We start from the raw sequence: 15,067 nt of genomic DNA on the forward strand, positions 1-15,067 counted from the left end.
TTGCATCTGTACATGAAAACCCTGTTGATCATCTACTAAACTTATTATCTGATTCGTTGGTTTTTGTAAAATTTTAGTTGTAAGTTTTATGGTAGTATTTAACAAGTTTATCCCTATGTAGTTTTCTAACTGTTTTTTATCTCTTACTTAAAAAATTGTAAGTTGTGAAATCTTAAAATGGTACAACTACGAAATTTAGAATAAAATATCTTTAGAAATATAAGGATTTGTAATGATCGAATTCTTGTTAGAGCGCTACCTACCCCGCAGTTAATCTCTAAATTGTTATGTGTACACCGTCGTCGGTAATATCAGATATTAGTTCCTCTGCTGCTGTACTAGGAAAGAATTCTGTTGCCAGTTAATCCTGATAGTGTTGGCCCATCCCGAGTATTGTATTTTTCCGGTACCCGCCATATCTGGCAAGACTTCCCCTATCCGCCATCTGTGTGGATGCCCAGGAGGAGACCAGCACTTATTTAGCAGCAATTATTAAAAAAAAATTCTTTATAGAAGGTATATTAATATAAAAACCTTATCGGGATACATCAAAGAACGTTTCCAGAATCACTATTTTATCATCAGTGCTAACCTAAAATAAGTATTACTACTTTAATTAAAGCAAACGTGGAAGTTGAAATTTTGACTAAGTTGCTAGTTCTTACACGAAATGTTTGTCAGGACTTGTTAATAGCAACTGACTAAAATGACATATTAGGACGGAAGTCTGAACAAAACAGTCAATGTAACCGAATGAATGTGTCTAAATGTGACTGTAGCCATCATTATGTATAATTAAATATATTTGATTGATTATAACAGTAGCAACCTTCAATATGTTGAAATTTAGAATGTGATTTACCCTGATTGTGAATTTTCTATTGCATCTGTGTACACGCCCAGGAAGGGACAAGCTTTTATTTTGAACTTAATTCCTTCTTCTTCTAGGGGTGGGGGCGTTGAGTATGCAATTTTATGTGCCCTCGGTAACTTGACGTTTTGAGGTACCAGGCTGAAAACCCGTCAGTTAATTTATTTTTAACAATTTACTTGTTTAAATAATTGTACCTTCTAAACTATGCATATTACGTTAATAAAATTTAAAATGTGGTATGAGCACACAGAGACAGAGAGAAGCAGAGCCAAAGAGAATGGGAGTAAGAAGAAGTAATAGCGAGCTACCCTTTTATTTTACTAAATGTCACGTTTTTATGGATTTCAGAAAATGAACTTTCACCGCCATATTCTTTATTTTTTCTTATGCACAATGCTAGCTTATAGCTATCTTATCTACTGTTATCTTTTATTCCATTCTTTTCACACATGTCATAAATACCTAATAAAAAAATATAGAACTATGGAGTAGTACAAAAATAATTATTTATTTAAACTAACACTTTACAAATCTTGTTTTAAGTCATATTTTTTTTCCGTTTTTGGTCGATTTTTAATCCATTCTCTAATTCCAGGTTGGGATAGAACATTTTGCTTAACTTTTTGTAATCCTGGATAAGAATTCATGTAATCACTTCCTAGTCCATCTAACAAGTTTTCATAAATATTAATAAAGATAATATCGGGCCATGTTATCTAAAATATAAAAAATATTTACTTACAATATTATTTACAAAGTTCGTCTGTATCGAGGAACTCATAAAAATATTAACAGAAAACGAAGATCTGCCAGGCAACATAAAAAACTTAGCTACACATTGTGTCAAAAACGACTACTTCGGTTAAAATGGATGAATGGATAGGCAAAGAGATGATGCAGCTATTGGCTCTTCCTTTTCTCCATATATGTGGCAATTTACTTACGTAGACAACATACTGATAATCTAGCCGAACTATTCAATTTTCAACTACATCTACATTACCTCCAGAAGGGTATCCTCCAGCGCTAATATAAGATTTAAAAATTACTTTTATTACAAGATCCTTAAGATTAAAAGAAACACCCTCAGGCAAAGTGTCAACCAATAATGTACCATACAAAAGGCAAAGTAACAGCGACAACAAAAGTCCTAGGAAAGTTAAGTCAAAAGCTTTTCTACCTTATCGCAAGGGCACCACAGACAAAATTTGATAAGTCTTACGTAAACACAACATAAGGTTACAAACCACTACAAACAGGATCTATTGCGGTCCTTGTGACCAAATATAAATAAGGCAAACTAACCAAAGCAGATCCACCAGACTAGGTGAACACAAACTAAATCTAAGGAATAAGCAAATATCATCAGCCTTATACACGAACATACAACAGACACAAAATAAATCTCAGCTTTTTGAAAGAGTACGTAGCCATTCTATATTCAAGGCAAATAAGAATAAGAGAATAAGAGAACTTAAAGCACAATCATTTGGGCACATCACATCACTCCTATCTACAGATACTTTACTATTGAGAACAGATCAAAACAGGAGAAAAAACTTGTGATCATAAACGACAAAATTTATATCAGATTTGTTTCATATATATATTGTATATATATATATATATATATATATATATATATATATATATATATATATATTAAACTAAGGTACACTCGAAGAGTGGTGGGTTTTTCGGTCAAAGTGGAGAACTAAAAGACAAAGAAGGTGGCTACTTCATCTATTTATTGAAGACGTTTCGCTTTCTGCTCAGAAAGCATCATCATTTATATATATATATATATATATATATATATATATATATATATATATATATATATGTATATATATATATGTATATGTAAACTTATTGACTAGGATACAGACTCGTATATATGAAGAGCTCTGAGGTATGAATAATAATTAATTCATATAATGCAATTTTAAAATAGAATTAAATATTTTGGACTTACTCTGGGTAAGGCAATATAGCCTCCATTTTTGTTGGCGTGTTCCTCCAATTTTTCTAGGTAGAAAGGAATCACTTCCTTTAATTTTTGAAATTTTTCTTGTTTTTTGCTTTCATCCCTTTCTCTCATGTATTCACCCATAGCTATAAAAATAACTTAAAATTAATATTACCCTTTTATTACCACTATATTGTGGTGGTACGAAAATTACGCTTGTAATATCCTAGGTTAACAACAAACTATAACTGAAACTAAAAAATTGAAACTAATGTTGTTTGTTGTTATCAATTCGTCAAAATAAAATTAGCATGCGATAGTCCAATTTTAAACCAGGACCAGTTAAATTGAACATCACATTAACAGATAGGAATGTAGCCTATGTGGAAAGGTTGATTAAAGAAAATCGTCAAATTTCAATCAGAGAAATATCAGAAAATGTTGTTGTAATTATAAGATCTATCCATACTATCGAACACAAACTGGGTTACAGCAAAGTTTGTGCACGATTGGTTCGTCGGCAATTGTCATATTACAGGAATACATCTCACGGAATACAGCCAAAATGCTTATGACTTTCTTTCGTCAATAATTATTGACGACGAATCTTAGTGTCATTATTTTAAACCATCCAGTAAGTTGTCATCGATTTAATGGAAACAGGCAAATTCTCCATCACCAAATATGTTCTCGATTTACAGCTATCGTACAATATCGTACAGCTCGATTTTCTGTAGGCAATGTCGTGGTAACATTTTCTCTTCGGCCATAAAGGACACTTGTTCATAAAAGTTATAGAGCCTAGAGTGCATATTAACAAACCCCTATGATGAATAGAGAAAACAGAATACAGCAGATAAGCTCTAACGTGTTATCATTTTTCTGCACGACAGTGCTCGGTCTCATGTTGCCAAAGCATTGAAAGAAAATCTACAATGAAAGAAGTGCAGAAGATTAGAGCATTCGCCTATATAGTCCCGATTTATCACCTTGCAATTTCACATCTTTGGGCCACTTAAAATGGCTTTAGAATTCAATTGCTTTCAGTCGGAAAAAGAACTATAAAATATCGTGAAAGAATTGTTCTAGCAACAGCTCCAAGAACTTTAAAGCAGGATATACATCGGTTGATAAAATAATATAATGTGTGCCTCAATTGTGGTAGTAATTCTTTGTATATCAATATTAGCTAATAAATATCATAGAGATCTGTTGTCCACATCAGAAATGTATTACATTCCATGTAATTATGGTTTAGTATACATTCGTATAAAAAACGCATTAACGCTAACAAAACAATAAGATGGATGGATAAACAGAATTGTGACGAAAGATAGATAGTAAGGTGAAAAAAGATTTGCCAGTACAACAAAACGGAGAAAATGGGTAGAAGGCAGTAAAACAAAAAAAAAGTGAAATGTGAAATGGAACAAAAAGCCAGTGAAGCAATGAAGATGTGTATGAAAATCGAGATGTTAAAAAAAGAAATGTAATAAGGGATAGTGAGACAAAAGGAAAAGTGATACACTCTTTAAGAACGAAAGACACCTTTTGTAACAATTGTAACAAAGGAAAGAATTTAGCCTCCTTAGAAAGTTGGAACAGTGATGAAAAGAAGTCAATTCAACGATATTGGATAGGTGTAAGAAGATATCAAGGCCAGAATAACTCTAAGAGCGTAAAGCAAGAGAAAACAAACGTATCAGACTGAGTGATGGAGTCGACCGTTACTTGATGGAAGAAAACTTTTGTTTTCAACATTTCCACAAAATTTATACTTCTTCACGTGCCATATCAGAGTTATCCGACGTTAGCAATCACCATTGCGAAAGTTCTTCAATCTTCTGCCACATGGAATAATAATTGTCCTGCATTTTTTTTTGTTTTTTTGTTTTCTTTCTACACCTCTATGGCCTTCTATTTTGCCTTTTGCTTTTAGTTGTAGTATTCTATATCGATTTCCCTTCATTACATGCACCAGATAAGACATTTTACGGTGTTTAACAGTCTTTAGCAATTCTCTATCTTTGTTGACTCTCCTTATCACTTCCTCATTAGTTTTTCTTGCTGTCCAAGGTATCTTTAGCATCCGTCTATAAATCCACATTTCCAATGCTTGAATCATGTTCTTACTTGGTACTTTTAGTGTCCACACCTATGCTCCCTACAAAAGTATAAACCAAATATCTTCTTCTTTACGTGTCATCTCCGCGACGGATGTTGGCAATCATCATGGCTGTTCTAATCTTAGATGCTGCCGCTCTGAATAGTTCCATTAATGTGCATCCATACCATTCTCTCAAGTTAGGCAAACATGAGATTCTTTTCCTTCCTACACTTCTATTGCCCTGGATTTTTCCTTGTGTAATTAATTGAAGTATTTTGTATCTTTCATTACGCATAACATGCCCCAGGTATTGCAGCTTTCGTGTCTTAATGGTTTCTAATATTCCAATTTTTTTGTTGACTCTTCTTATGACTACGTTGTTTGTTACATGCTTGGTCCATGATATCTTTAGGATTCTTCTATAAACCCATACTTCAAATGCTTCCAACTTTTTAGTAGTCGACGTGTTAAGTGTCCATGCTTCTATCCCGTAAAGCAGAGTCAAGAAAATATAACACCTTGCCAGTATAACTCTTGTCTTATTTTAGTTCTCTTGTACAAAGTACCTTTCTCATTTTATTGAAGTTTGTTCATTGTTTCTCTATTCGAACTTCAATTCCTTTGGAGTAATCGTTTGTGTGATTAATTATTGTGCCGAGATACTTGTAGTTTTCAACATCTTCTAAAGTTTTACGGTTTTTTGCCAGATTTTCATCATTATTTTGGGTTTTTGATATCCTTATAAATTTAGTTTTCTTGATGTTTATTGATAATCCATATTCTTCTCCATACTCAACTATCTTGTTCATTAGCTTTTGGAGGTCTTGGAGGTTGTCTGCTATTATGATATTGATATCTAATTAATTATAATAAATTTTGTGGAAGTTTTAATACCAAATGTTTTCAGTATTAGGTATCAGACTGAATGCGGTATTATTAAACGTAGTTGGGTATATTATTGGAACAATAGCAAAACAAGAAGAAAGCAATTGTATTGTATGTTAAACGAAGCAAGAGTAAATTATTAATTAAAAAAACTTCCAATATATATATATATATATATATATATATATATATATATATATATATATATATATATATATATATATATATATACAATATACCGACCATGAAAATCTGTAGTACTTTGGAACAAAACTTTACTAGTGTTTCAGGTTAAAGTATTTCAGCATGAACATAAACTTTCAAAGGTTTTAGGACAGCGAACTAGCAGACTATTTGGCAATGCATCTTCAATGACCTAAAACCATCATTACGTAAAGAATAAAATTCTAAGGTGACTAAAAAACCTAAGTAACAATTAGAGGCAAAAAAAAGCAAATCTCGCCTTACAGAGGCACAATAATATCATCGTTAATATTGACAAGAGGCTTTCATCTAAGTTAATTAATTTTTTGAAAGACGAGAATTAAAGCCGGTTACAGAGATGGTGAGCAGATATTGTTAACTAAGGAAGCATGCATTGCATGCAATAAAGGAAAACAACTGCGATACATGTCTTTGTAAATTAAAACGCTTGGTGATATAATGCGCATGCATTGGCAAAACAAGTATTAAGCCAGAATAACTCTCTATAAAATCCCCTATTAAACTTCTTATAAGAAAGTTACTGGCTTTTCTCAAGACAATCAGACATCTTGGTAAAGTTTAATGAAGAAACGACAGGTACAAAGGTCCCACGAATAAGTGAAAGAGAAGGTGTCTCGCTCAATTTAAGAAGAAGAGTTCCACACTACTTGATAGACTTTCAACTAGCTTTGGATCTCAATATCTGAAAACTTAACAAATGTCACCTAAAATAATGTTTTAAATTTACTTACGTTTCTTTAAATCTTCAAAAGTTTCAATAGTAACATCTATAGCAAGATTTTCCTTTGCGTCTTTACCAGCAAGATTTGTTACATTAGCCAAATACCTGCAAATAGCATTGCTCTGAGGAATTTGTTTTCCATCAACTTCTAGAACTGGAAGTTGTCCTAAAGGTGTTGCTGAAATTTAAAATTTTAGTTATTTACCTTATAAAAATATACTAGAATAGTACTTTAACATAATAGAATCAAGACAAGAGGCCATATTTATATAGGTATACGATAGCGATTTGAAAAAATCATTGTAGTCGAAGTAAATTAAATGCGTTAAATATATAACGGCAACAAATTAGCTGCTTTATTAGGATGTTAAAGTTACGACGTACGACTCCACATGAAGTTGCTAGTCCTGAGACGAAGTGTCTACGAGGACTTAATGATAGTAACTATCATCAAACTAGAGATTTGAAACGGAAAACCGCTGCATCTGGTGTAAATTTAAATGGAGGGAAAACAAAAAATATGAAATGCACAAAGTAGAGTTACTATGAGAATCTGAAGGTAGATAACCATACCTACGAAAATGCCCAACCTTTCCCTACTTGGGAGCAACAACGTCAGTCAAGAAATGCAAGCACGGATTCTTAGCGGTAATAAGTGCTTTTATGCATGCAAAGACTAAATGAAAAGTAAGTTACTGAATCGTGAGTCTCAGCTTAGAATCTACAAATCAGTCAATTAAGAATATTTGAGCACAAAATATTAAGAAAGATATTTGAACCAACCCATTGTAATAATGGTTAGTGTAGAATAAAAAATAAACTATAAGCTGAACTAATTATTACACAGCGCAGATATCGTTAGATTTGGAAAGTCACAAAGATTAAACTGGCTTGGAAATTGAAAAAATAGATATTAGAGGCAGTGCAAAACATCCCTTCGCCACTGCCCGATTATCTGGCTGAAGGGATGTTTTCGACAGGACAGAATGGAAGAAAGTTGTTAAGATCCACAGAGGGTTTTGGGGCCATTATAAAAAAGAAAAAGAAGCTATACAGACATAAGTGGTAGCTGTCCAATGAATAAGTAAATCCAACAGAATAGCGAGTGGTCTTAAATATATAATCTGGCACAATTAAACTTTTAATTTGAATTGTAAGAACGATTATCGAAGTGAAAATCAAAAAATCAAAATAAACGTATTGTAAATCGTGGTAAAATTCTATAAAGCTAATAAATAATACTAAAATTACACAAGAAAAGAGTTTGAGAACGATATGTAGATAGTTCAGGAATAGATATCTGAGAAAAAAAAACTATAGAATAGATAACGTAATAGAGATAATAGGCAAAGGTGTAACATATGGAGCATAGCAATATAAGTCAAACGGAAGAGTACAGATTAGTAAAAATAGAACAAGATAAATTATTTAGCTACAATGCAGGTACATGGAGGCCAAGAAAAAGATAATCTGATATCTTGGACATCCAATAAGGATGCATGCGGCTGGAGCCACTGCAAGTTTATAAAGGAAGTAGGAAGATGAAGAAAAGTCATTTGAAATGTGATGCCATAGAAGAATATTTAATAACCCCTCTAAATATAATGTTTATATATAGAGAACACCTGACGAACATAGCAGCAAAACTAGAAAACATAACAATATAATACATAAACTCTGCGGCACTACATGGAGATCCCCAGCATCAATCTTGTGATCCTCCGCTTTTGATCTGATATATTCGGTGGCAGAATACTGTTCAACAGCGGTCGTACCCAACTGGTCGACACTGAGCTAAACCGTGATATGCATATACTAACAGACACAATTATGACAAACGTCAACTTCTAGTCCACAATGACATTCTCAAAATTCTTGGAAACTGCCTCCGATCCAGATTACCTTCTCTAAAATCCGCTTAAGAGCTACAACATTCCAATTTTGACTTAAATGCTTGATGAAGGGAAGAATGAGAAAGTAAAATAGATCCTCATTACCATAGTCTACTGGACACCATAGACAATGTAGTATTTCGGACATGTAATAAGAGTTCCCGAATATAGGTTGCTACAAAAAATATTGTGCAAAGAACAATAGCAGGAAAACGTAGTCCAGGACGAAGAAAGACTTCATGGATAAAGAACTTGTAGCAGTTAAACAGTGAATAAGATTAAGGTAGCTATGATGGTAACCAACGTTCTAAAAGGACATGACAGATGAAGAAAAAGTAAGATTTGACAGCCCTTAATCAAATCAGAACAAACTGTGGAAGATGCGCGCCCACTCCTTCTACAGATGGGGTAAACTTCTCTCACCTTTTTGTGACTAGGGCGCGGCACCGGTGCTGCGAGAGTGACTATTAGGCACATAGTACAAGACTGCCCACGCAGAGCATACACAGGCGATCCTAAAGACTTTGTAATGGTAACAAAAGATTCAATAGAATATATAAAAAAACTGGACATCTGTTTGTAATGCACTGTATAATGTATAAATGTAAATTTAACAACCTATTCTGTGATGTAAGCCATACAGTAAACTAAAAAAAGTAAATAGATAACTTAATAATCCATGAATACAGAGCATAACAAACTTTGCTAGAGATAGGTGAAATAATGTAAAACCGAACACCTCAGAAAAAAGAAAGATATAATATCTGGGATAGTTAGTGAATGGAGAATGGTGTGAAAGGCTTATATTAATAATACAGTGCAGGAAAGAGCGTTCGACGAAGTAAAATTTGATGGTTAACAAAATTTAAGGGAATGGTGTAAATGTTGAACTGTAAAACTATTCTGCCTGTTACTCGCACTTCTACAATCAACTTAAATATCTAATCTCGGTAAGAAACTCTTCTTAAAGAAGAAGAAGAAGCTACTGTTTATGTATGTTAACAGTCTGCCAAATATTTATTATATCACCGCCCTTTTTCCTTTTATCTATTTGTACATAAAAAGTAAAAATGTGTTTTTTGAAAATTTAAGTTTAACATAAAAAAAAATTCTTACTAGGTTTAATTTTTGGCCAGTCCTCCCTAGCTATGCGCTCATCCTCAAAAGGTATTTGTCCATAGCTAAGAATCATCCGAATAGACTCAGCTCTACCAGGTGTATTAAAGTAACGAACTTTGTAGGAAGGTGCCATTTTGTTGGAAAAATCTATAATTTTTTTTTTAAATATAGAATGTAATATAATTATACTAAAGATAAAAACAATTTCTGTATTTACTTACCTTTTAGAAAACACTGATATGAGTGTGCTGTTTGTACTATTGCATGATTAATATATATTGTATTCCGTTTTTATCTTTGTTTTTTGTATCTGATATTAACTTAAATAAATAAATTTAAATATGATTAAATTGTAGGAATTTATAAGATTTGTTATTTTAATCATTAGAGCTAATTTTTTTTAAATGCCCAAGTCTGTATAATAAAACTTTTTGGAACTTTACCCCTTGAAATAAACCTTCCTTCTTTTAGAGGGTTAGTCGCTCCAACACAAGGAATTAAAAATAAATCCTTACCTATCTTACACATACAACTATATTCTCCTACAAGAATGACTAAAACAACATCTAAAATAATCGATTATATTGTCTCAGATTTCTCAGCCCTTGACGTACGCTCTAAAATTATTACTGCAGGACTATCTAATCATGAAGCAGTATATACCAAGTTGAACACTCTTAACAAACAATCCTTGGAAACCCAACGTTTAGATAGGATTTTTTCCTACCTCAGAACTATCGTAAATTCCAAAATTTGTGCTTGACTTCGGGGTGGCACTTTTCATCTGTGGGCGTGGACTATAATTGCAGTGATTTTTTAGATAGGATTGTCTGTATTTTCAATAAGGCATTTCCTTTAATTACAATTAAGTCAAAACATCTCAAACCCTGGACTACCAAAGGTATCCGCATATCAGCCAAGAATATGCATTTACTACTGTACATCAAGAAATTTACTACCAACGTCTTTGTCACTGAATATATCTCCGAGTACAGAGAGACCTATCTAGAACTTATCAAAACAGCTAAAAAATGTACTATAAGAATCATCTGGGAAGCTCTAAAAATATTGCAAGAAAAACTTGGTCCATAATAAACGATCTTCGAAATAAAACTAACGAAGCTTAAACATGTTCTCTTGCAAACCCTGAAAATCTAAATGAATACTTCGGTAATATGAGTAAAAATATAGCATCAACTGTTTTGCCACAACAGATCCTATTTCCTATCTCCCCAATTCAAAAAAAGGCCTCGAATTCATTCTTTATAAGACCAGTTGATAAATCTGAACTGATCCAAACAATCAGTAGTATCAAAAGCAAATCTTTCTGTAGTACTGATGGACTATCCATAACAATGTTCTTAAATATTCCAAAAAATAAGTTGGAAGTCCTGGTCTCACTAATTAACGATTCCTTTGAAAAATTTATGTTTCCAGAGTGCCTAATTATTCCTCTTTATAAGAGTGGCGAAAAATCTAATATCTGCAACTATAGACCTATTGCCTTACTATCGGTCCTATCCCTTTTCGTTGAAAACAACATTTTATCACAAAGTCAGTTCGGCTTTTCGTCTAATAAATGTACCAACGATATTGTGTTTTCTGTGCTACATGAGGTCTATAAGCACTAAATAATAATCTTTATACTGCCACTATTTTTGTGACTACGCTAAAGCTTTTAATTGTGTAAATAATTTTGATAAAAAAAAACCAAATTTCTACGGAATTCGAGGTATTTTTTAAAATTGGTTTCAATCTTACTTGGGAAATAGGAAATTACTAGTTAGAGCAAATGATACTGACTCTAGTCACAAAAGCATTTTATGTGGAGTACCACAAGGTTCAGTACTGAGTGTTCTACTTTTCTTTATCTTTATAAATGACATCACTAACTTAAAAGTCGATAGAAAATTTTTTCTTTTTGCTGATGAGACCAGTACTACATGAAAGAACTCTAATATTGCAACTTCTCAAGCTCTTCAATCATTGCTTCTTAATAAAAGCCAGGTCAGTATAATTGATTCTGTAAAATTTCTTCGTATTTTTATAGACAGCAACCTAAACGGTCCCTTCATATCGATTTGTTAAGTAAGAAACTAGCCTCAGCCTCCTATGCAAAAATCACGGAATTTTAACTCTTCCCTCTTTATATAATCTAGAAAATGTGCTTAATTCGTAAACACCTACATGTTTTTCCAGCAAGACCTAATCATTTACTACTCATTCACTCATGTGAATACTCATTCACTATTCCGCCAGAAATTTAAGCTTTGATGTGTATTTACCTATCCCGTCCACTGAGTTAGTAAAGAAATCTATATTATAGTCGACAAAAAAATTATACAACCATCTCCCTTTGCAACTTAAATCTACAACTTCTTTTCTTAAGTTCCGTAAATTGACAAAAGCCTATTTATCTGAAAGACCATATTATTCAGTGGAAGAGTTTCTTAACAAATAACTAAGAAATTACAGTAGGTACGTTTAGGTACAAGCAACTAAAGTATTTTTATATATATTTGAGTATCACATGTAGCAACTTAAACTTATTCGTAAACTAGTTCGTAAGGTTTTACTATGAAATTTGTATATTAGTTAAATTTTGCAATGGATTGTATATTTTATTATCTTTTCTTTTGTGATATTGACGATTTATGTAATTTTAGTAAATTTGAATTGTTATTGTTATTTTTTTTGACTTTTTGTAAGCATTGTCCATAAAATTGTACAATTTTCAGTGATAATAAAGCGTATTTATATTAGGTATATTCTATATGATTTCCTTAAAATACAAATGAAAATACGTACATACATACAAAATAGTCTAACATACGCATAAGTCTTTTTAGTTACTTACTTGTGTGTAACATAAAATATATAGTAGAGTTATTTTTCAGTAATGTAATAAAATTCCATACAGTCATCGTATGGCATCGTATCACATCGAAGAAGCAAATAACACCCTAGCAGATCGAAATCTATTTAATCCAAAAGAAAGACTTTATTCGGGGTTGACTCATTGAAGAGGTTACTCAAGTCATTAAAAAGCTTAAAAATAATAAATCGCCAGGACCTGATTAAATTTGCAGTGAGCTCTACAAGAATGGTAGCAACTCCCTGCAACTGTAGCTGCCTAAACTTTTACTTCTTGTCTGGCAAAATAAGACTATGCCCTGTAAACGGTCTCAACGCGTGATATGCCCGTTACATAAAAAAGGAAATGAGCTCTAATGTGACAACTACAGAGATATAACCCTGTTCACAAGTTTGTTTAGAAAATAGTAGCAATTATTATCTACGAAATATTACAAGTTTACACAGTGGGTGGGCACACTTGGAAAATATCAGGCCGAATTTACTCATTTAATAAGACAGATCCTCGAGAAAACATTAGAATTTAACATTTAAACCCATCACTTATTCGTGGACTTCAAGGTCGCATACGACAGTGTTAAGAAAAAGTACTATACCAATTAATGCGCGAGTTTGGTATATCAGAAAAAACTTATACGATTAACGAGAATAATAATACCTAACATAAAACCCAGTGTTAGAATACAAAGAGAGAATTCCTGATTCTTTGAAATAATGGATAGACTCAGACATGAGGATATCCTGGCTTGTTTCCTATTTAACATTGCCTTAAAAATGGTAGTCTGAGGTACACGAATTAGAGATTGAATAATAATTATTAAAGACGGTACTATTTACAATAGATCAATACAAATCTTAGCACACGCTGATGACATTGAGATAATAGGGCCTAGCAAGCGAGATGATGAGCAATATTTCCTAGAATTGGAAACGGCGGCGAAACAGGTCAGTCTAGTCATCAACGTAAAACCAAGTACATATTGATTACTAAGAATCCTATAGCAAATGACGAATAGGAAACAGCACTTGGAATTCATATTTAAACGTATTGTTAGCTTCACATACCCTGGCACGTTAGTGACAACCACCACCAAAACAAGCGAAGAAATTAAAAGACTAATCTTTTTCTTTCAGTACCCTGTCCGATTATCGAACGTTAGTGATCATATTGGAATAAAAACTTTGTTTACGGCAACTCGATACAGATTAGTGGATGTCTCTTAATACCATTCTTGAAGATTTCGGAGGATGTTCTTTTCCGGCCTGAGGCTCTTCTTTCGGCGATTTTGCCCTTTATTGTGAGATGTAGAAGGTTATACCTCTCTGGATGTTTCATTACATGGCCAAAATATCGCAACTTTCAATTTTTTATTATTTTTGTTATTTGTGTGCTCTTTTTCATTCGGTGTAAAACTATTTCATTTATTATTAGATCAACCCAAGTTATCCGCAATATTCGTCAACAAATCCACATCTTAAAGGCTATAAGTTTTTTCATGGGTGTTGTGGTAAGAGTACAGCTCTCCACGCTATACAGCAATATGGAGAATATGTAGCAGCGTATTAATCTTTTACGGTTTAATATAATATCTCTACTAATCTGAATTTTTTTTTAGATTATAGAGGGCAGTTTTGACTTTTGAATGCGAATCCTTATTTCTTTACTTATATCCCAGTTATCGTTAATACTGGCGATCAAATACGTGATACATATTATGGATTCTTTCTAACCCCATTCCATACTCTCTGATGTTTATTGGTTGTAACTCTGTTTTGCTGGCAATCATAACTTTTGTCTAAGAAATGTTAAAGTTTAGCCCATATTCAACACAAGTTCGGTCACCCTGTCCTAACTAGTTGCAATTCTTTTCCATTGAATGAATTGATATTGTTGACATTAATTCCCTTGATTTTATTGCCTGTATCTTTATCTTAGGCTTCTTTAAAAATAAATTCGGAGAAGATATTAAAAAGTAGACGCAATAAAATACACCCCCGCCTTACTTCACGTCGTATTTCTACTGCTTCCGTCGTATTCTGGCCAATTCGTATGTTTGCACATTGATGCCAATACAAATTTTTGGTGAAACGGAGGTCTTGGTCATCAATTTCCACCTGTTTCAAGACACCTATCAGTTTGTCGTGGGTGAACAAATCAAAGGCCTTTTTAAAGTGAATAAAATATATATACTGGTTGTTCTATATCCCTACATATTTGAACCAGGACCTGAAAATTGAATAATGTTTCTTTGGTTTCAAGGTTGTTTCTGAAACCAAACTGTGTTCTGCTTAGTTATACTTCTATTTTGTTATAAATTCTCGAGTTCAGTATTCTTAAGAAAATTTTTAGTACAGGGCTCATTAGACCGATAGTACGATGATCACTACATTGTTTATTATA

At 32.7% G+C, this 15,067-nt stretch overlaps 1 protein-coding gene across 1 annotated transcript; it reads right to left on the bottom strand.

Annotated features, from left to right (window-relative positions):
* Window positions 1-1,360: 1,360 nt before the first annotated feature.
* Window positions 1,361-10,114, bottom strand: LOC140443620 (glutathione S-transferase-like). Its single transcript, XM_072534973.1, has 5 exons — window positions 10,014-10,114; window positions 9,790-9,939; window positions 6,792-6,959; window positions 2,850-2,989; window positions 1,361-1,590 (listed from the first exon to the last, which is right to left on the bottom strand). The coding sequence occupies exons 2-5, from the start codon at window positions 9,923-9,925 to the stop codon at window positions 1,399-1,401; spliced, it is 636 nt and encodes a 211-aa protein (XP_072391074.1). The 5' UTR covers window positions 9,926-9,939; window positions 10,014-10,114; the 3' UTR covers window positions 1,361-1,398.
* Between the last annotated feature and the right edge of the window lie 4,953 nt (window positions 10,115-15,067).

This window comes from Diabrotica undecimpunctata, chromosome 6 (assembly GCF_040954645.1).
Source record: "Diabrotica undecimpunctata isolate CICGRU chromosome 6, icDiaUnde3, whole genome shotgun sequence".
NCBI lineage: Eukaryota > Metazoa > Arthropoda > Insecta > Coleoptera > Chrysomelidae > Diabrotica > Diabrotica undecimpunctata.

What these genes read in the sequence shown, in the direction of transcription:
- LOC140443620 (XM_072534973.1), bottom strand. Translation starts at nt 9,925, where the DNA reads ATGGCACCTTCCTACAAAGTTCGTTACTTTAATACACCTGGTAGAGCT. An exon ending in CTGGCCAAAAATTAAACCTA is followed by an intron (nt 6,960 to 9,789) that starts GTAAGAATTTTT and finishes TTTAAATTTCAG; the next exon opens with CAACACCTTTAGGACAACTT. An exon ending in GCTATATTGCCTTACCCAGA is followed by an intron (nt 1,591 to 2,849) that starts GTAAGTCCAAAA and finishes TTTATATTTTAG; the next exon opens with ATAACATGGCCCGATATTAT.